This window comes from Charadrius vociferus, unplaced genomic scaffold (genome assembly GCF_000708025.1).
Source record: "Charadrius vociferus isolate BGI_N301 unplaced genomic scaffold, ASM70802v2 scaffold87, whole genome shotgun sequence".
Taxonomy (NCBI): domain Eukaryota; kingdom Metazoa; phylum Chordata; class Aves; order Charadriiformes; family Charadriidae; genus Charadrius; species Charadrius vociferus.
The window spans coordinates 1948733-1969969 of record NW_009649314.1 but is presented as its reverse complement, the minus strand read 5'-3'; the positions used below and the strand labels follow the sequence as shown (position 1 = coordinate 1969969).

General features: G+C 37.6%; 1 protein-coding gene across 1 annotated transcript in view; it reads left to right on the top strand.

The window, feature by feature from the left end:
* CNTN5 (contactin 5) overlaps positions 1-21237 on the top strand; it is a 251808-nt gene that overhangs the window by 67410 nt on the left and 163161 nt on the right. The window contains exon 5 of the mRNA XM_009889417.1: positions 5451-5654. Coding sequence (XP_009887719.1) covers positions 5451-5654 — 204 coding nt within the window. The remainder of the gene's footprint in view (positions 1-5450; positions 5655-21237) is intronic.

The window sequence follows — 21237 nt, the reverse complement described above, 5'->3', positions numbered from 1 at the left end:
AGCCACAGGAGAGTGACAATTTACAGCTGCCTCTATAATTCATAGTTTCTCTGAATTACTCTCCATTTCTGTTTGTGTGGATGATTAGTATTTACATAAAAGTTTATTTTGTGTTGACAGTCAACTGTAATTTCCAGGAAGGACTCTGCATCATCTCTGTGTTTTTGGCACAGGTGTTACATTAAAAATAAAATAGGTGGGCATAAAAATAGAAAATAAGCTTAGCATATATTCTGTAAAAATACTCTGAAATTCTGTATACTGTAGTATTCAGAGTTTCCTATTTAAACTTTTTTCCCCATTGAAAGCAAAATAAGTACAGCATGGACAAAACATTTACTCAGTCTTTTCTCAAAAGGAGATGAATTCAGAAGGTTCGTATCTAGAGCAATTACTTCCTGATTTTACAGTTGTAGTTTGCTGTATTTGGATTTTGATAGCACTGACTTTTAGCTTCAAAATCTCTTGAAGCTTATCGTTATTTACTTGTCAGGCTTGAGATGCAACCTCTAGAGTTTAGTCTCCTGCTAAAAAGTTAATATAATGACAATTGTGCTTTGTGCTTAGCCAAATGATGCTGGTCCTAAAATCTTTTAACCTAAAACATTATAGGAAAACACCAGCTTGAAGTTCACTAACAACTGCAGTGAGCTGTGTACAAGCAGGACTAGTCTCATCTGTTTGGTCTTCGGCTTCTTGTTCTGAAATTCAAAAAGTTCCCTCAGCAGTTTACTATTTTGTAAGAGTGGGATTTCAGATAATATTTAAATGCAAGCCCCTCGTGTAGTTTACATGTGCTCCTGTGCTAAACTGCTGTGGGACTTGTGGCATGTAACTATGTTAACTGTTGTTTTAGAATATTTTACTGTGTGTGTACTATAGATGAAAGACTTGTCTATAGAAAGACAGCAACGTTTTAAATGTTGATTCTTCATCTTTCTGTCTTTATCAGTTATTTTTATATGTCATTGCAATCATTTGGGTATTCTTTTATACATGATACTGCCAAAATAAAATAATTAAAAAATAAAACAAAACATGTTTTGAACTGCATGGACAGTGAGGTGGATTGAGAACTGGCTTACAGATAGAGCTCAGAGGGTTGTGGTTAGTGGTGCAGAGTCTAGTTGGAGGTCAGTAACGAGTGGTGTCCCTCAGGGGTCAGTATTGGGCCCAGTCCTGTTCAACATATTCATTGATGATCTGGATGAAGGGATAGAGTGTACCATCAGCAAGTTTGCTGATGAGACAAAACTGGGAGGGGGGCTGACCTCCGACAGGCTGACAGAAGGCTGTGCCGCCATACAGCGTGACCTGGACAGGCTGGAGAGCTGGGCAGAGAGAAACCTGATGAAATTCAGCAAGGGTAAGTGTAGGGTGCTGCATCTGGGGAGGAATAACGCCATGCACCAGTACAGGTTGGGGGCTGACCTCCTGGAGAGAAGCTCTGTGGAAAGGGACCTGGGAGTCCGGGTGGACAACAGGATGACCATGAGCCAGCAATGTGCCCTGGCGGCCAAGAAGACGAATGACATCCTGGGGTGCATCAAGAAGAGTGTGGCCAGCAGGTCGAGGGAGGTCATCCTCCCCCTCTACTCTGCCCTGGTGAGACCGCATCTGGAGTACTGTGTCCAGTTCTGGGCTCCCCAGTTCAAGAAAGACAGGGAACTGCTGGAGAGGGTCCAGCAAAGGGCAACGAAGATGATTAGGGGATTGGAACATCTCTCATATGAGGAAAGGCTGAAGGACTTGGGTCTCTTTAGTCTAGAGAAAAGAAGATTGAGGGGGGATCTTATTAATACTTACAAATACTTAAAGGGAGGGTGCCAGGGGGATGGGAGCAGTCTTTTTTCAGTGGTGCCCAGTGATAGGACTGGGGTAATGGGCACAAGCTTGAACATAGGATGTTCCATCTTAACATGTGGAGGAACTTCTTTACCCTGAGGGTAGTGGAGCACTGGCACAGGCTGCCCAGAGAGGTTGTGGAGTCTCCCACTCTGGAGACATTCCAAACCCGCCTGGACGCCGTCATGTGCAACCTGTTGTAGGTGACCCTGCTCTGGCAGGGGGGTTGGACTAGATGATCTCCAGAGGTCCCTTCCAACCCTAACCATTCTGTGATTCTGTGATTCTGTGATTCTGTGATGTTTTGTACTTGGACAGCCGTCATTAGCAATTCTGTGATTTAAGAACCCTACATTTTAATTTTGCTGGCATACAAACTGAGCACCAATGCAAGTTTCATCCTCTACCATGGCTGCAAATTTAGAAGTACGAGACATTTGTACAATGGATCAACATCAAGGTGCACCCATTTTCCCCTAATTGCGGTCATTCTCTTAACATCCTTTTGTAAAATCACTTCTGCAAGATCATCCATCTATTTTTGTCAGCTAAAAACTGTTGGGTCCCCAGATCCCAAGCCAGCTGCGGTTGTTTCTGACTGTTCTGCCTAGCATGCATTGGAAATTGCAGTTTTCCTGAGATATTCTGCTGAAGCCTATGGATACTGTATGGATCTAGCCCTCAAAATTATATTTAAGAATCTACTGAACTCATTAACCAGGTTTAATAGGAGAATAACTTCATAAAGTGTGTAAGGGTTTTTTCAGCTGCAAAGAAGGTTAAGAATTCCAGATCAATTCCAGATCAATTCCAGATCTAAGGATTCAGATGCAAAGTCTTCAGGTATTTGAAATGTATTCCCAGGGCTTGGCTTTTCAGAAATGAAAAATAGGAGTAATTCCTTCAACAATCAAGAAGTAAACTGTTAGCACTTTTGCCTGTGCTTTGGAGTTTGGGTTCCTGACTGGAATGCAGATGCTATGGGTGTGCACAAATAAAAGCATTAACTGCAGCTTAATAGCATAAATGATTTAAGTTTCAGATTTGGCAGGTTTTTCACATTTTTCTCAGGACCCTATCCCAATACCCATTCATCCATCACTCCATTTTTAACAGCAAAAATCATTTAGAAAGTGACACAATGACAGTATCGTCCCCCCTACCTCCCCGCCCCCGGCCCTGGATTCAGCACCAGCAAAGACTAAGTATTCTGTTTCCTCAAAGGCACAAAAATTTATTGCCTGAAATCTGTCCTTTAGGAGTAATTCTAATTAATAAATGAATAATTACTGCGTGTGTTTTTAGGGTACAAACAGAGAAAATTCTATTCTACATGAACTGCCAATGAACCCACAATGATGACTACTTTACATTTGGTTTGAACTACTTTTAAGCCAAAGCAATTAGTGAGACTGATTGCTTTCCATTTGAATTGGTAACAGGTGTCTTCAATTAAAGCCTATGCATTTTCCTTGAACTTGTACGTTCATCATCATCACTTTGTAGAATTTTATGCTGCCATGAATCATTTCTGCCAGATAAGACATCATAGCAAAATGTGGCAATGAAATTTTCAGAGAGAAATATTTTGGGCTAATTAGTATTTTGCCTGAAACATAACAGAAGTGGAAGGAAATTTTGAACACTCAGAGAGATCTCCATGAGCCCTGAATTCCTCAGGGTCCTGTGTAACCACTCAGAATTACAATGAGATCTGAAAAAGGTTTTAAGCAAAAAAATCAATGTGTGCAGCTTAATTCCCTATTTTGGAGAAGTCTTCCCTCTTCCCCTACTGTCAGGTAAATATGTTTAGTCCTTTAACATATTTTTGTACTAATACCATCAGTTTTTCATGAGAAAGTTTTCATCTGACTTCAAAGCTAGACTGAACTTCTTCAAAATTAATCTAGAACATCCTGCGTCTCTGCATCACTGCTTGCACTGTTGTCATATATTGGTTGAAAAAACGGGCATCGTGCTTTTCTATTCCTTTCTGATCGCTGTGTCAGGAAACAATACAACATAAGGATAGAACAGACTGATTAGTTAGAATTTCTAATGTTTTCTATACTGTTATCGTCAAACTACACCCCTGGCTATGGCTTATATTTAGCTAGAACGTTAATGCGTTTCACACTTCTTGTGCCATGAACATCTATACCAGTCCCTCTCCTATCATTAGCAGAAAAGTAGACAGAAAAATTTAAATTTTGAGGCGTTTCCTCTCACCTCTTTGACCCTTTCATTTTCCAACTGACTTTATATCAAGAAAACATTTTGAATGCAGTGGGGACAAAAGAATGAGGGAACCAGAGTGACATATGTGCAATTACTGTCTTCATACTGCTGCTGAAGCTGAGAGTAGTCACCTAAGAAATTTGAATCTGAAAGCTTGGAACTCGCTACACCAATGGAGCACTTTGCATGTTGGAGCAGTAGTAGGGACTTCATATACCTGAGCTTGCTTTGGCTGTTCTGATTTTGGAGTCAGTTCTTTAAGGCTGTCACAGGGGGAGATTACAGAAGAAATTGCCTTACAGCTAATGTGCCTGTTTAAGAAGTGAAGAATTTATTTTTTTTTAAGCAGTGAAGACAAAATGAAACAGAGGAATACAGGATTGAAAGGAGAACAACATGTAAAAAGCTATATATAAGGTTAAGGCTTTAAAGTCTGAATTGGTGGAATACCACATGAATAATTCCCTGCAAGGAATTCCCAGCTAAATCAGAATCTCTTTAACTTTGCTGATACTTCTAATGCCAAGACATTATTTAATAAATCATGATATAATTTCATACAGAATAACAGGAAATAATCTTTGTTCTCAACCAATTATTATGACTATAAAGGCAAAAGTGTATACTTTTCAGGTGAACAGTATTATTCGTGGGATAAAAATAAGAACCAAGGTACTGGCCTTAATTACCATTTTTAAAAGTGACTTTGTCAGATTATGAGGCAAAGCAGTTGATAGCTTTGGTTTAAGGAATCATTCCTTGATCATAGGGGTTTAAGCTGCATATAGGAAGGGTTCTGAGATTCTTCAGTGAAGCAGATGTAGAAGAAGATAGAAGTGTAGTGCAGTAATACTGCCTGCAAGGTACGTTGAACAGTTATTAGAATCTGCTGATTTTAAAAACAGATGTTCAGAATAAAAACTGTTTATACATATCGTTGCAAAAGTCATCCCTAGCTCTATAGGAAGCATCTTGATATATTTCACTGCAAATTTGAACAAGCAGAGAAAAGAATGCTTTGTATATTATCTTTTGCTTGACCTGAAAGATTAGAAAGGGGAATTATCTAATATTTTATGGGTATTTTCTGAGTGTGCTGAATAATTTAATTATTTTTCCTGAAATATATCTCTCGTCCCAGGGAACTTGTGGACTCAACATTCATGCTATTTTCAAAATTCCAAGTAGAGAAAAAAAAAGTCTTCTCTTCAATTCTAAAACAAATAAAAAGTTTTAAAAGCCTTCAGCCTTTGTTTTTTATAGATCAGTTAAATAAAGTTAATGAGCATTTATTGAGTGTATCCATTAACATGACACAATATTGTGTCCATAATTACTTTCTCTTATTTTTTTCTGTGTTCTTTTAGAGATCATCTATAGCTGGGTATTTAATGAATTCCCATCTTTTGTGGCAGAAGACAGCAGGCGCTTCATCTCTCAGGAGACAGGCAATCTCTACATCTCCAAGGTGCAAACATCTGATGTTGGCAGCTATATATGTCTGGTAAAAAACACAGTGACGAATGCCAGAGTTTTGAGTCCTCCTACACCTCTGACACTGAGAAACGATGGTAAGAAAGGCATTATTTCTGGGTACCACATGGAGGCAAAAATGCTAAGCCAAAAATACTTTAGTTAATTTAAGAACCATGATTTTATTGGTTTTCTATACATGCATGCATTTCCTGCAGCCATCAGCAACGGAAAGGTGTTCGAGGAGACGGTTTCCTTTAAAACATCTAACAGTTGTGAGAATATTTAGACCTCCGATGGCTGAGGTGCAGTCTGACACCTCCTGATGTATTTTGTTTAGAACAGTTACTCCTTCTTGCTTTTCTGGTGCTCTGTCGCTGACAGAGAGAAGCAAATCTCCTTTCTCGGCAGTGTCTTGTTCCCTTAGGGCTCAGCTGAGTTGCCTCAACCCAGGTGGCCACTGCCACGCTGAGATACTCTCAGGCATCTGAGACATCCACGGGGAACTGGCAAATATCTCCTAGGGCGGACAGACCAGCAGCAGGATGCCAGGAGATACACATTCCTGCATCTCTGGTGACACAAGACACACGTGGTGAGACAACTGAACAGAGGTCTTATTGCTTAAAACTTTACCTGTTGCTGTACTAAAGACCCGTTACACTGCCAGGCTCCAATTAAATGCACTGATTAAGCACCATGAAGAACACTACAATAGCTTTGATTACAATGATAGTTAATAACTCAGGCAGTTTTGAATTTCATCAAGGCATTTAACTGCAGTATATTTTCTGTAAATAAGCACCTAAATCTCATTATCCAAAAGGGGCTTAGGATATTTTCCCTAAAAATCAAAAGGAAACGCTTCCCAATAATATGTCTTATGGAGCAGTACATACGACATTTTAATAGAGATGGTATGGAATTGATTCTGTTGGAATATCTGCTATAGAAGCAACTGTGTTATTTGCTCTTTTGCAGCAAAAAGATTCATATTTGTTACATTATAACTACTTTTGGGTTGTTTTTTTGGTAAAAATAATGTTAATTATTAACATTAATGGGAATTATAATTAGTGATTCCAAAAGTGCCTATATTTTCCTTTTTCCAAGATGTTCCACAGTTAATGATGCTTTCTAGTTCTTATGAAACATATTTCAGCAACTCAGCATATGCGAATCCATACTTACATAAATCAGAGAAAGAGAAAGGGAGAGAGGCTCTGCAGCTTTTTTCTTGCTTATAGCTTTTTCTAGAACTAAGACTAGCCCTGGGCTGTAGAAGTGCTACGAAAGTGGACTTAGTTTAACACTGTAAGTAAAAAATGTGTTCACAGGTTAGAAAGGAATTAAGTTAATGTTTACTCATCGTAACAAGTTGAAATGTCGGTCCACACAGCATGCAGCCTCTGGAGCAAAAAGCTGCATGTTTTACTGTATCATTTCCTATTTTCTTTTGCTGGTTTAGTACCTGTGCTAATTATTGAGCTTCAGGTGTTTAGTTGTACTGAATTAACATAGCAGACCTGATCTTTACAATATCAAACTTTGAAAATTAAAAAACCCAACCATTAACTGTCTTTTTAATCAGTTTGAACTCTGACAAAAGCAGATAGAATTTTATTGTCATATTTATTATTCATATCTTTTTCTATTTTTTCTTTATGAAGTTTCTTCATGTTTTCATTGGGTTCCAGTTTTGTGCAGAAATTCAACAGATTAATTATCCATATCATACTAACAGTACACAGGTGCACAACACAGTATAAGAAATTAAGAGAGTAAATAAAGATAAATGCATCAGTCTACATCACTGAGATAAGAAACAAAATCTGTGAAGGAAAATTACGCAGATTTTCTTAAATGTCAAGTGGCTAGTATATGCCAGCCTCAAGGAAATTTGTTTCACGCTGGCTGTCATACAACTGTGATTATCCAACCTTCTGACTTGTGCTGGAGTATTGGGGAGGCATTTGCACATAGATGAACTGCTCCTCGACAACTTCCTCATTCATTTTTTCACATGCATTAATTTCTACCAGGTTTCCATGCCTTAGTTTTTATCTGTTGGGATTTCTAAAAAGCCCCTTTGTTGTGATGACGTTCTTTAGTACTTCTTAGTAAATTGTTTGCTTTCCTGTGTGACTGAGCAAATTTCTAAGTGAAGAGACACAAACTTTCTGCCTAAACTTGCAGTTTCCATAAACCCACCTTGAAAAAGCATTCAGGAAAATTCCGGTTGCTAAATTATATTTATTATTTAGGACATCTGCCTTGTTCTACCTCCTCCACAGAATGCAATAATATGGGCCTTTTAAAAACTTTCTGGGATCACAATTAAAATATTCCATTAATAGTACTGTACTTTTTCTTTTTGATAGAAATTACTTTATGTTATTTTGCCTTCTCCATTGACAAATATTAAAGAGCAATTAGTTATTTAATAAAATATTAATGAGCAATGAAAGAGAATTTTAAAAATATGTATACATTATACTCCAAAATATGGGATAGCATAGCTGCTGAAAGGAGCTGCTCATTAGAGTTCAAGAAAATTAATTTCTGGAGAAAGAAACAGCTGAGCATGGACTTTAATAAGGAAGTGAGAAATCAAGAATGGCATTAAAACAAACATACAAGTACCTGAAAATTCACTTGACACTATGTCACTGAGTTCTGTTATATGAATTTGAATATGGCTTTTTAAACTTTTTGATTATAAAATGAATTGAATCGTTTTAGTTTAAATTTTAGTTTAAAAATCATACAGCTTTCTGAGTTCTAATGGTTGGCGTCACAACTGATGTTATCCTATGCAGTCAGAACATTTGTCAGAAACCACAGGAAGAGTTTGGAGTTTTAAATAGCTTTTTTAAATAACACAATATAAATATATCAATTTTTATAGTCTGTATTCTCTGGACACACGTATCATTAACTAAATAATATTCTACTTTGTATATTTACCGTTGTTCTCAGATTTTGATATATAAACACTATCTGTACCGAGGGGACTGGACAGATTGGGACAAAAATTACTCCTATGACAACATTGGTCTCTATTTATCTGTGGGGAAGAAATGGAATAATATTAAGGCTTTCTGTCAAACTCTGCAAGAATGTAGAAACTTCCTGGGCTTTTATTAATCTTTTATTTCTTTCGTGATGTGTCTCAAAGGGGAACTTAGCTCCTTGATATGAAGCAAATTAAATAAAAACATCAAGAAATCCTTCAATGGATTCTGAATAAAATGAATACCTCATTTGTTCAGATGTCCTTGACAATCAGTCATTTCATACAATTCAATTTCACTTCAAGCTGGGTTATAAAAACACTCTAAAATTCTATCTGCAGAGATAAAAAGTTTTAGCAGGAAAAAAAATATGTATCATTTCATTAACTGCTTTTATAATGCATTAGAAACTTTGAGGGATTATTTAATAACTGTTTACAAATAATAAACAGGGTTGTTAAAATGGATCTTAGCAAGCTTGGATGCTGATTGGGAGCAGTAAATTATCTTGACTAATAAAAACAACAGAAAGACTCTTCAAATTTAGGAAATAGAAACCTAGGGAGTATAAAACATTTGATGTTTGATAGCATAAGGCAGTTATTTCAAGTTCACACATTTTCATTCCGGTTTTTCTTCCTTTTTTTTTTATTTCTTTTGGAAAGATTTTAACTTTAACATTATTACTGTACAGGAGAGAATTAAGTAATGCTTAATTTTATCACCATGTAGATACTGCCTAGTGGCTTTGCTATAGGGAAATTTCCAGAAAAAGAAAAAGAACCTGTGCAATTTCAGATGTCAGAGGAAATTTTCTACTGTGTTCTGTTAGAGCAAATTAGTTTATACCTCAACAGAGGTTGGTGTATCTGACCAGACATATTCTCATGTAACTGAGTGCAGACCTTGACCTTCACTTTTTTTTTCCACGTTATCACAGTTCTGTGAACCGAATCTTGTCTGTCCTAATTCTATGTTATTAATAGTCTCACATAATTATAGAACATACAGCTATCAAGGTATTAAGGGTGTTCATTTCTGCTTTTCCGTGATGGAATGTGTTCTGCATATTCAGGTTGAACTCTGGGATATATTGTTTGAACATCACTTGTTTATGTAAAGATCTCTTTCCTAACATTAGGAAAAGTTTGGAAGAAGTAATAATAATTTCCCCAATGGTGGAAATTAAGCAATAAAAGGGGCCAGTATAGCATAGTGAGGTAATAAATAATACATAAAAATAAAGGCAAAACAAAATCAACAGTTTCACAGACATAAGACTATTCCTATCCCTGAAGAATGCTGATAGTTGTTAATTAACTGATATTTAGCATTAAAAAGATTTTCTTAAAGATTAACCCTAATTTTTATGATCTGTCAGTTTTCCCCTTCCAGAAATACACAGATTATGTTTTTTACCTACTTGTATTACTTTTTTTTTTTCCTTATATGTTTATTCATATGGAGCTGAATTCTAGAAGACACCAAGTTTACCTGAATTGTAACAGAAGATGAAAATACTTGTCCAGCTGTCACTTAATCCTGCTAGGTTTTCTGGAGTTTCTAACCTTGTAGGCCGCCTCTTTCACGTGGGTTATATTGCAAGATCATTAGTTTACATTTTTAAGTGTCCAGACACATCTCATACTTGAACTGTGCAAGCCCGTAAAAACTATGCAAGACTGGCTGGAAACCGTGGGAACTCCTCCAAATGCTACAGGACAGGCCTCAAACCTGAAATAATTCTACTTTGATTTTTTTCAAACAGAGCCAGACTGTCTGGGCAAAATCAAGTTTGATCTCTAGCGGTATATGAAGACCGATAGCACTGACAAAGACATCAAAGTACGCAAGATCTGCCCCAGGGGAAGGCTGATAGAATGGTAGTGTCCCTGGACAGCCATTACTCCTGTGGCAAACATGTTGTTTCTCCCCTAAAATTGCAGTGACATATTTTAATGGTGGGTCATTATGAAACTGAAAATAAAAGACTTCCCACAATTTCTGCTTTTCTCTAATAAAAATAGTGTTTTCATGGGTACATGGGTTACAGGCATTTTGAAGGAACACTTCTTGTCTGTTTCATTCTGGCTCTTGTGCCTAGATCCCACTGCAAGGTTGTCAAAAATAATAGGATGAAAGTCAGGATTAAAAAAAAAAAAACAGTGTAATCTTATTTTAATTAAAAAAGTAAAAAAGGAGAGATATATAATAGAACAGGAGGAGCTTACTGGGTTTGTGGTTTTGTGTTTTTTTTTCCCAAAACTATAATGTTTCTTTCCATTTAGAAAATGTGTTACTGTGACCATCAGCAGTCCTTCCACCTAAAATTCTCAGAGAAAATCTATAGGTAGGCACGAAGTTTTATGGAGGGCTCCTGTAAAATGGTCCTGCATACAGTGTTTTATATGGATTTTAGCATGGCTCAAGTGCATTATCAAACAGCATGCAAAAGTTCAAAGACAATGTTTGTAACAGATTTAGCCTAAAAAACAGATAAAGAAAACACCCTGGGATGGTGTTTTGACAATATAAGAGTGTTGAATCCAGGGGAGTATTTCAGGAGGAAAATTGGGAAATGTTTGGAAAAGATTGGGTTCCAGCATTCAGTGTGGAACAAAAACTCTTACACTGTGAAACAGTTTGCTTTGAGTTTAGTTTACTTTGAGCTCTGTTAAGATAACCTTGTTCAAGGAGTTTTAATTGCTAAGTTTTCCCACTAGTTTATAGAAACACTATCTGCTTGAAATTAAGTTGTTGCCTTTTTTAATTAGCTAAAGTAATTTAAGATTCTAGACATATCATTTTGCAGATCTTCTGCACTCATGTTTTCTTGTTTTGCTTCTGATGATTTATGAAAGTATTACACAAAGAGTTAAATTATCCATATAAAGAGTATACAAAGCATAAAATAAATGAACTGGAGAAAAAAATGTTCCTCTAAATTCAACTCAGGATTAGGAATGATGTTGACTCGGACTGTAGCTATTAAGATTTCAGACAGAAGTGTGTTAGTAATATTTTAATTAATGGTGACTAAATCAAAATTTGTGCAAATTGACAACTAAAATAACTTTTATAGTTGTGAATGGTTTCAGATTGTTAAGAATGTTGATACCTAATTTTATCTATCTTACTGGCTCAGGATCTTAGATACAAATTCACAAGTGACTGCTTACATTGCAATCGTGGGGTATGGCATAATGTTCAAATAAGAATGACTTGTCAGTTTGGTGTTCTTATCAGCATAGTGAAATAATTTGATTGTGAACAGCAGGAATTTTGCTTGAGGTTAGGACTACAGCAAGTTTATAACGAGGATGATTGGTTGCTATTGAGTCTAAAACAATAGGTGTTGCTAATGGATGAGAAATGTTAATGTCAGTTTGATGTTTCTTATTGAGGAAATAGGTATTGTATTTGCATGGTTGTATGAGGAGTCGCAACTGAAAAACATTTCCCATTTAGGAAGCTCTTTCCAGTTAATTAGATAACAGTGCATATTAAAGCAACAGTACTTTGTGAACTAATTGATCAGAATCAAATGAAAAATTCCTCTTTGGCCGCTGCAACAATTTTGACACTTTAGGTACCTAACCTGAAAGGGGATATTTTGTTTTCATCCTGTAAAAGAACAGTGCAGGTTGCAAGAAAAAAGGAGATTAATGTTGTATTTGAAGTACGAACAATTATGTCATTTACTATAGGAGAAATGAGGTTCTTCAAGAACTGTGAATATGCCATCAGGAAGATAATTAGAAACCCTGTGGAAATCAGATCCTCTTCCTAATACTTTAGATTATATAATATTTTCCAGGTTTCTGAATAGTTTTGTGAGGCTGACCTGGACAATCTCCTCTTCTGTCAAAAAAAACCACGAAACAAAAAAAGCAATGATAGTTCTTCTGGCTTTTTGTTGACTCGTATTCTGAGACCTCTCAAGCAAGACAGCATGTTCTCTAGTGCAGTGGTGTCCTGATTTTTCTTGGTGTGTATGGCTGCTCAGAACAATTATCTAAATACATAGTCAGTGAAGATGTTCAGATTATCATGTTTCCATACAACTATATACGCACAAATCTACATACTAGAATGTTGTATAGAAGCCACTCAGATGCCCTCACTCATCTCTGAATGTCCAAAGGATGAAGTTTGGTTTCATCCACTGCCAGATGTGCTGGATTTAGCAGAAGAATTTAGATGCTAAATTACATATATGTGAGAGATTGGATGGATTGAAGTCTAGGCTATGACTCACTAAAGACTTCTCTACAAAGTGAGAGACCGTAATCTTGGTCATCGTTACTGCTTAATGTTTTCAAACACAGGTAAGCAGAGATCTATGCAGCCCAAACTCTAGATTAGAAAATTTGGCCTCTCGTTTGAAGAACTAGAGAAAATACCACTGCTCCCCTCATTGCTTATTCTGAGCTTACCTCATTGCTTTTGTGTCCTTAGGGTTTGGCCCTAGTTTCCTTTCCTTCTGTCATAACACACTCACTTACAACCAAAAATGAAATGCTTTCAGTTGTATTCACTGTTTAAGAGAGGTAGAAAGCTCTTGTGTGTGACATACATGACATTTATTAGTTATAAATAAATAATTTTTAAAATATTCCAAGATAAGACTAATATTCCTAGAAAGGGCTTTCCAGGCAGAGTTCAGAGAATAACTGCTAGATGAGTGAAATGGAGTATAATATAAAGATGGATTTTAAAGTGGGAAGAGGAAAGTTTTGTTTAAGCTTTAGGTAAACATTTTGTTTTGGTTAAATGTGACCTTCTTCTACATTTATACCTCCATAATTAGAAGTACATGAATAACTTATCCCCTAGCTGTAAACTAAAGAAGAATTTGTTCCCTTGTGCTGTATTCATTAAGATATTTTTTTTCCCAAAAACTGAATTACTAAATTTTCTTGGATATTAGGATAGATTCTAGTAAAGACTTCTTCCCATCCAGTGTAATGTTATAGTATTTCCTCTCTGAGTAATATGAAAACATTATTGGTACTTTAATGTTCAGTGCATTGCAGAATGCAATTTCACATGAGCATTTTTAGCATTTCTCAAAGGATAAATTTATAGCTTAAAATTTGGCTAAGAGATCTCTAAGTGGAAGGAATATTGTAGACAGTTATCCTAAAACAACCATTCCCAGAGTAAATTTTTAGAGACTTAAAACAGGCACCATTCCCTCCATTTAGAATAAGATTAATGGCAGGTGAGTCAATAAATTCTTCCCAATGCATTGATAATTTGTGCTGCAGTCAGGATGTAATGGTGGGTATCATCATTATATTTGAATGAATTTAGTTTGTGCTGTGAATTTACTGTCATTGTAAATGTGTGTATTCAGGGCTGTCTCTTCCAAATAAATATCTGGGGACATTTAATGGTGCAGGTCTTCAGGGAATATGCTAAATATCCATTTGTCATGAAAAGGCCCACATGATAGACATCCCTAGTTTGCATCAAAGATTATTGGTAGAAGAAATAATACATGAACATTTCTGCCATAGTTACTTAGTAAATTTTTTCTTAGGTTTGAATACATATTACACAACAGATCATCATTACAACGTGGCAGGAAACTCAGTTTCTGATATATAAAATTATTAGAATATTTTTACGCAGCAGGACAAGTTCTTCACTCCTCAGGAGATTTCCCAGAAATTGAGAGAAACATCCAAACCAATATGAATCCCCAATAACTTTGTGATTAGAGCGCTATCCAGGCTGTAAGAGAATCAGATTAACATTCCTACGCCATCTCATTAAGATCAGGGACTTCACCGGAAGCTCTCAGGCAAACACTTTTAATCACTGAACTACGGGGGTTGTATCTTTTGCTAATAAAATGATGGCAAATATAAATCTGTGTCTAATCTTTCTCCTGAGTATAGGAAATCTTTGGCTGTCATTTTCTCCCTAGCGCTCTGATGATGTGTAGCCAGAAATCTCTCCACCTAGGAGAGATTAGGTGCCTCTTTCTAGCTAGAACAGCTAGATTGTTGGGTGGAGAGGAACATAATTAAGTTTAAGAAGTGCAAGTGTAGGATCCTGCACCTAGGGAGGAATAACCTCATGCACCGGTACAGGTTAGGCGTTGAGCTGCTGCAAAGGAGGTCTGCAGAGAGGGACCTGGGAGCCCTGGTGGACAACAAGATGACCATGAGCCAGCAATGTGCCCTTGTGGCCAAGAAGGCCAATGGTCTCCTGGGGTGCGTGAAAAAGAGCATGGCCAGTAGGTTGAGGGAGGTCATCCCTGCTCTATTCTACCCTGGTGAGCCCACATCTAGAATATTGTGTCCAGTTCTTTTCAAGAAAGACAAGGAACTACTGAAGAAAGTCTAGCAGAGGGCTATGAAGATGGTCAAGGAAATGGAGCATCTCTCTTATGAGGAAAGGCTGAGAGACTTGGGTCTGTTTAGCCTGGGGAAGAGAAGACTGAGAGAGGATCTCATCAATGCTTATAAATATCTAAAGGGTGGGTGTCAAGAGGATGGGGACGGACTCTTTTCAGTGATGCCGAGCGACAGGACAAGGTGCAATGGGCACAAACTGGAACCCAGGAAATTCAATCTCAACATGAGGAGAAAATTCTTTACTCTGAGGGTGGAAGAGCACTGTAACAGGCTGCCCAGAGAAGTTGTGGAGACTCCTTCTCTGGAGATATTCAAACCCCCCCCCGGGATGTGTTCCTGTGCAACCCACTCTCACTGAACTTGCTTTTGCAGGGAAGTTGGACTAGAAGATCTCCAAAGGTCCCTTCCAACCCCTGCCATTCTTTGATTCTGTGAAATCTTCCATTCAAAATTAGTTTCTGAAGTAAGTTAAAGAGCTATTGTTTAAATAGTTTGAAACAAACACAAATCATTTTAGCTGAAAGGGTTGACAGAGCTATCACAGAAGCTTATGTTCTGGGAGATTCAAGAGGGTAGTTAATATCTGGGGAAGACTAATGGAACAGAAGCATTAACCTCTACACAGCTGAAGTAAGGTAATGTGTCAAGATTTCTCAACAGACTGATTTTTTTTTTTTTCCCATGAAGGCAAAAAGTCTTCTTGAGTGGATACAGCCATAGATTCACAATTTTTCTACACTCTTCATTTGAGGTTATATAAAGTCATGGAGTGGCAGGCTAAATGAAGACGTAGGGTAGTCCTTTTCAAAGTGGTAATGACTGATATCCTGCCTGTAGGACTGAAAGGACCGACAATCAGAAACTGATCTTGCTCCTTTATTCCATTTTCTTTTTCCACTAAATGGCCCACAGGGGATAATGCAAACAGTTTTAGCTGTAGTAATATCTGTAAATGTTTCAAATTCTATTACATCTCTTCCTGTGGTATGTGAGCACTTCACAATCAGTGTTTATCACATTACTGTGATTTAGTGAGTTCTGTTGTCTCTGTTTTTTGATGGAAAACTGAAACGCAGACAACAGTGTAGCTGAGGGTTCATAGGACATTTTGGGTAGTGGAGATTTGAACTCAAGTCACAGATTTGCAGCCAAGTCAGAGGAACAACTTGTTAAATTAAACCACTTATTAAAATTTAACCTGATTTTGTGAAGATTTTTCCTTACCTGAGTTGCAGAATATTTAATAATTGTGCTGTGATAATTGCATTGTTATAACTAAATATCTGAAGGAGGGTATAAGGAAATCATCTCTCCTATAAATATTGAGCTCCATTTCTGCCCATGTGACTAATAAGCTATTAATTCTAAAACAGTCAAGCTGTACTTAGTCCTGAGATACGTTCAGTCATTTGAATTGGTGCTGTTTTCAGTAACCAGAGATGGAACAGTTATTAGTGTTTCATCTCAATTCAACTTCACTTGGCCAGGGAAGACCCTGGCTGGACAGAAAAGTGGAGAACTCTCAGAATCACAGAATCACAGAATCACAGAATGGTTAGGGTTGGAAGGGACCTCTGGAGATCATCTAGTCCAACCCCCCTGCCAGAGCAGGGTCACCTACAACAGGTTGCACAGGACAGCGTCCAGGCGGGTTTGGAATGTCTCCAGAGTGGGAGACTCCACCACCTCTCTGGGCAGCCTGTGCCAGTGCTCTGCCACCCTCAAAGTAAAGTTCCTCCTCATGTTTAGATGGAACTTCCTATGTTCAATTTTGTGCCCGTTACCTCTTGTCCTATCACTGGGCACCACTGAAAAAAGACTGCTCCCATCCCCCTGGCACCCTTCCTTTAAGTATTTGTAAGCATTAATACGATCCCCCCTCAATCTTCTTTTCTCTAGACTAAAGAGACCCAAGTCCCTCAGCCTTTCCTCATATGAGAGATGTTCCTATCCCCTAATCATCTTTGTAGCCCTTTGCTGGACCCTCTCCAGCAGTTCCCTGTCTTTCTTGAACTGGAGAGCCCAGAACTGGACACAATACCCCAGATGCGGCCTCACCAGCGCAGAGTAGAGGGGGAGGATGACCTCCCTCGACTTGCTGGCCACACTTTTCCTGATGCACCCCAGGATGCCATTTGCCTTCTTGGCCGCCAGGGCACATTGCTGGCTCATGGTCATCCTGTTGTCCACCAGGACTCCAGATCCCTTTCCACAGAGCTGCTCTCCAGGAGGTCAGCCCCCAACCTGTACTGATGCATGGGGTACATACACACTGAAAGGGCAGAGACCCAGAGACTGGGAAATGTAAGGTGGGATGGTTTGTTTCAGAATAAAGCCCAGGGGTAAGATTTACTTAAACAATCAGAAAAGTTTGTCTTTTAACTCCTTTTTCAATTGTAGACAGAATTTCAAGACCTAGTAAGTTAGATTTATTTTGAAGTGATGCACTTCATACCGATGACAAGTTCAGCACTTGCATACTCAGATCTGAACTCAGCTGAAAGGCACAGCTTGTGAAGTAGGGAGTGTAGTAAACTAATTAGCCTAAGGAAGACTGAATCATGGGGGTCATCTCTGGGAAGGTAAAAGATCATCCAAAAGGAGGCATGTTCATGGGAAGGCAGAGCACAGGAGCAGTGAGAACAGCTCCCCATTCCTCTATAGTGCTCAGACCACGTAAGCTCTGTGATTTGTTAGCCGTTTGAAGAACGTATATTATGTTTTTATTCTGTGCTGATCAATTTTATTTATTGTTATATTTCATGTTTGATAACTGGAAATAAAAAATGACTGAGAGAATTTTTTATGGCCTTAACCAAACCTCTGGAAGAGAGTCATGTATATAAGTCTGAGAGAGATTGATTCTAATGCACATAACTCAAGGCCTCGATATTTCTTAAAAGTTCGGGTTCCTTTTAGCACCTGATACAAATGAACAAAAATCTTGATGAAAATGCAGATGGTGGTTGTTTTACCATTACTGACTCATAGTGACCAAAACAGAAACCGGCAAAGATAAAGAGCCTGGAGGTACAACAGCCGTAGCAAAGCAATTAGAGTGTAATGAGGGAAGGTAAGGCCTTGATAATTCCCTTGATGTCTATGCAACTGTAATGGCCTCCTTGGTCTCAAAGATCATAAATAATAAGGATGAAAAATATCCCTTTGCAGTAATAGACTTGTTTCCTAATTTTCATAGGGACACCAAGCAATTGCTTGGTAATTTTTCTACATTTTTCTGCCAGTTGCTGCAGGCAAGTTGCTTGCTACTAACCCAGAACAACAGGATATGGTACAAAGCGTTAGTAGATCTGTATTTCATTAGGAATATGAAATGATGGCATGACTCGCATTCAATACTTGTACAGGTTGCACCTACTAAAGGGAGTTAAAGTAAGTTGAAAACATAAGATCTGAAAGATAATATTGTCCCTCGGATGTGTTCGCAAGTACTGTATTATTTTAAAGGCAAGAATAATTTAATCCTATTTTAAGTTGCATTTTTTCCAGGGTTAAAAAAGGCAAATATTTAATACTATATGGCAACACAACAGAATGATTTCCAGGAACAAAGTCTTACACAAAAGCAAAAAAAAAAAAAAAAACCTTTTTAAAATTTATTGAATCACAAAACCTATCAGTGAGTGTGCACAGTCAAGAGATGCCAGAGATTTAAAAGGAACACCTCAGAGGTATGAGGTTGCATCATAAAACCAAAATGAACTATTTTCACTAGTGTTCACTACAAGGGAACTTAGGGATGTTCCCCTATCAAGACTGAAGTTCTTGTAATTGAAGTTTCAACAGAAGAAATTTTAAAAGAAATATTAACATTACAAATACTAACAAATCCCAAAGGCCGAACTGATATAGAGAAGGAAGCAGGATGTACCATTTTTCTTCACCGGGCCTCAGGACTAGAAGCAGTGTTGGTAGAAAAGATGGGTTTTTTTAAAAGATGGACTCTTAGGAATATCTGAGGCACTACAAACTAAGTTTGACTTCTGTGTCAAGTGTTTCATAGAAGATACATGGAAAAGTACAATTAGTAGGACTTTATTTATCACATTACTGTACAGTAGTCTTACCATGCAGTCATATACCACAAACACAGCTTTTAAAGAGGGAAGACATTCATTGATGAGATCATAAAATGAGCCAGCAATGTGTGCTTGCAGCCCAGAAGGTCAACCGCATCCTGGGCTTCATCAGAAGAGGCATGGCCAACAGGTCAAAGGAGGTGATTCTGCCCCTTTGCTCTGCTCTGCTCTCATCAGACCCCACCTGGGGTACTGCATCCAGCTCTGGGGCCCCCAACATAAGAAGGACACGGACTTGTTGGATTAAGTCCAGCAGAGTGCCACAAAGATGATCAGAGGGCTGGAGCACCTCTCCTATGCAGACAGGCTGAGAGAGTTGGGGTTGTTCAGCCTGGAGAAGAGAAAGTTTGAGGGAAACATTATATTGGCCTTCTGGTATCTAAAGGGGACCTACAGAAAGGGTGGGGAGGGACAATTTCTCAGGGAGTGTAGTGATAGGACGAGGGGTAAAGGTTTTAAACTGAAAGAGGGTAGATTTAGATTAGATATTAGGATGAAATTATTTCCTGTGAGGGTGGTGAGACACTGGAACAGGTTGTCCAGAGGGGTTGTGGCTGCCCCATCCCTGAAAGTGTTCAAGGCCAGGTTGGATGGGGCTTTGAGCAACCTGGTCTAGTGGAAGGGGTTCCTGGTCACGGCAGGGGGGTTGGAACTAGTTGATCTTTAAGATGCCTTCCAACTTTAACCATTCTATGGTTCTGTGATTTTCTGTGATTCTGTGAAGTCAAACTTCAATCTGTATACAACTTTCCTGAAGAGTCAGGGAGAACATGCGTAGGTCAAGGTAACACTGAGTACTTTCATTTCAAATAGCTCTTGACAAGGTCACTCATCAAAGGCTGTCAAAGAAATGAAATTCTCAGAGAGGTTGAAGGATAGGCCTGTTTTGAATTAACAACAGACAAAAAAAGTCCAGCTGTTGTAGGAGTATCTAATCAGTTTGAAGAACTGTGAGATTGTCAGTGAAGCCATAGTATACTTTTCTGGGTTTTCACAACTCAACACATAAACAATCTGGAAAGGAAATGAACACAGAGGTAGAAAAGCTTATTGATATAAAATTATTAAATACGGTTAAAATTAAAACTGTGAAGAGCTGCAAAAGGATACCATGAAAATAGAGTGGAGAGGTGATAAAAAATGTCATCCAGTACAAATTTATATAATACCTAAACATAAAAGTGTAATACTTTTATTAGATATTATTAATCAGTAAAGAGTTTAGAGTGCCATTGTGGATGAGCACCAGCTCAAGACAAATAGAACTGAATCATGAGGAAAGTAATAGGAAACAAACAAACAAAACAAAACAAAACAAAAAACACAATAAAAAAAAACTGTAATAGAAAGATCTACAGCTTCATTATTACTATGCTCTTCTCATCTTCCCATCTCAAAATGATAGAATGGAATTTGAAATGGTCCAACACGGACACTAGGAATGATCGCAATTTTATTAAAGAGTCACTGTAATGAGGGATTAACGGTCTGGGATTTTTCAGTCTGTAAAAGACACGGCTAAAAGGGGTTGTGACAGATACCTTATAAAATCATGAATGACTCGACTGAGATGAATCAGAAACTGCAATTCATAATCACAAAAAAAAGCGCCCAAAAAACAGTAAAAGCAGTCACAAGGAATGTAATTAAATTATGAAATTTATTGACACAGTACAAGCCAGTGGGAATATATTTTTTATGACAGATTAGGCTAGGAATTATTTCAGTGTAGGCTAGGGAAAATTTTAATTTACTACAATTTTTTTGATGCCTTGACTTCATTTTAATACCCAGGACACAAACATTAATTTCCTATTTTCTACAGAAAAAAAAAAAAAATCCTTTTAAGCTATAATGACAGAACTGGTTCAGAATTTGCTTTTTCATATAAGGGGCATTATTTCTCCACAAGTTCATAAAACAATGTCAAAACATTTATTTAGTCTTATTTTTGATGAAAAATGGGTCACTTGCTAGTACATGTAGTACTTGCATGATTATGGGGTTTTTTTTAAAAGTCTACTGCTACTTACAAAACCACATTATTTATGGAATTACATTGTTTGAATTAAAAGCATTTTCTGCTTTCTACTTCTGTTATTTGATTCACATATCAGACACATTTAGATTTTCTAATTGTTAGGCCCCCAAAGACATGTTTAAATGCCTATATGCTTAGACTTCCTCCCAAAACAAACC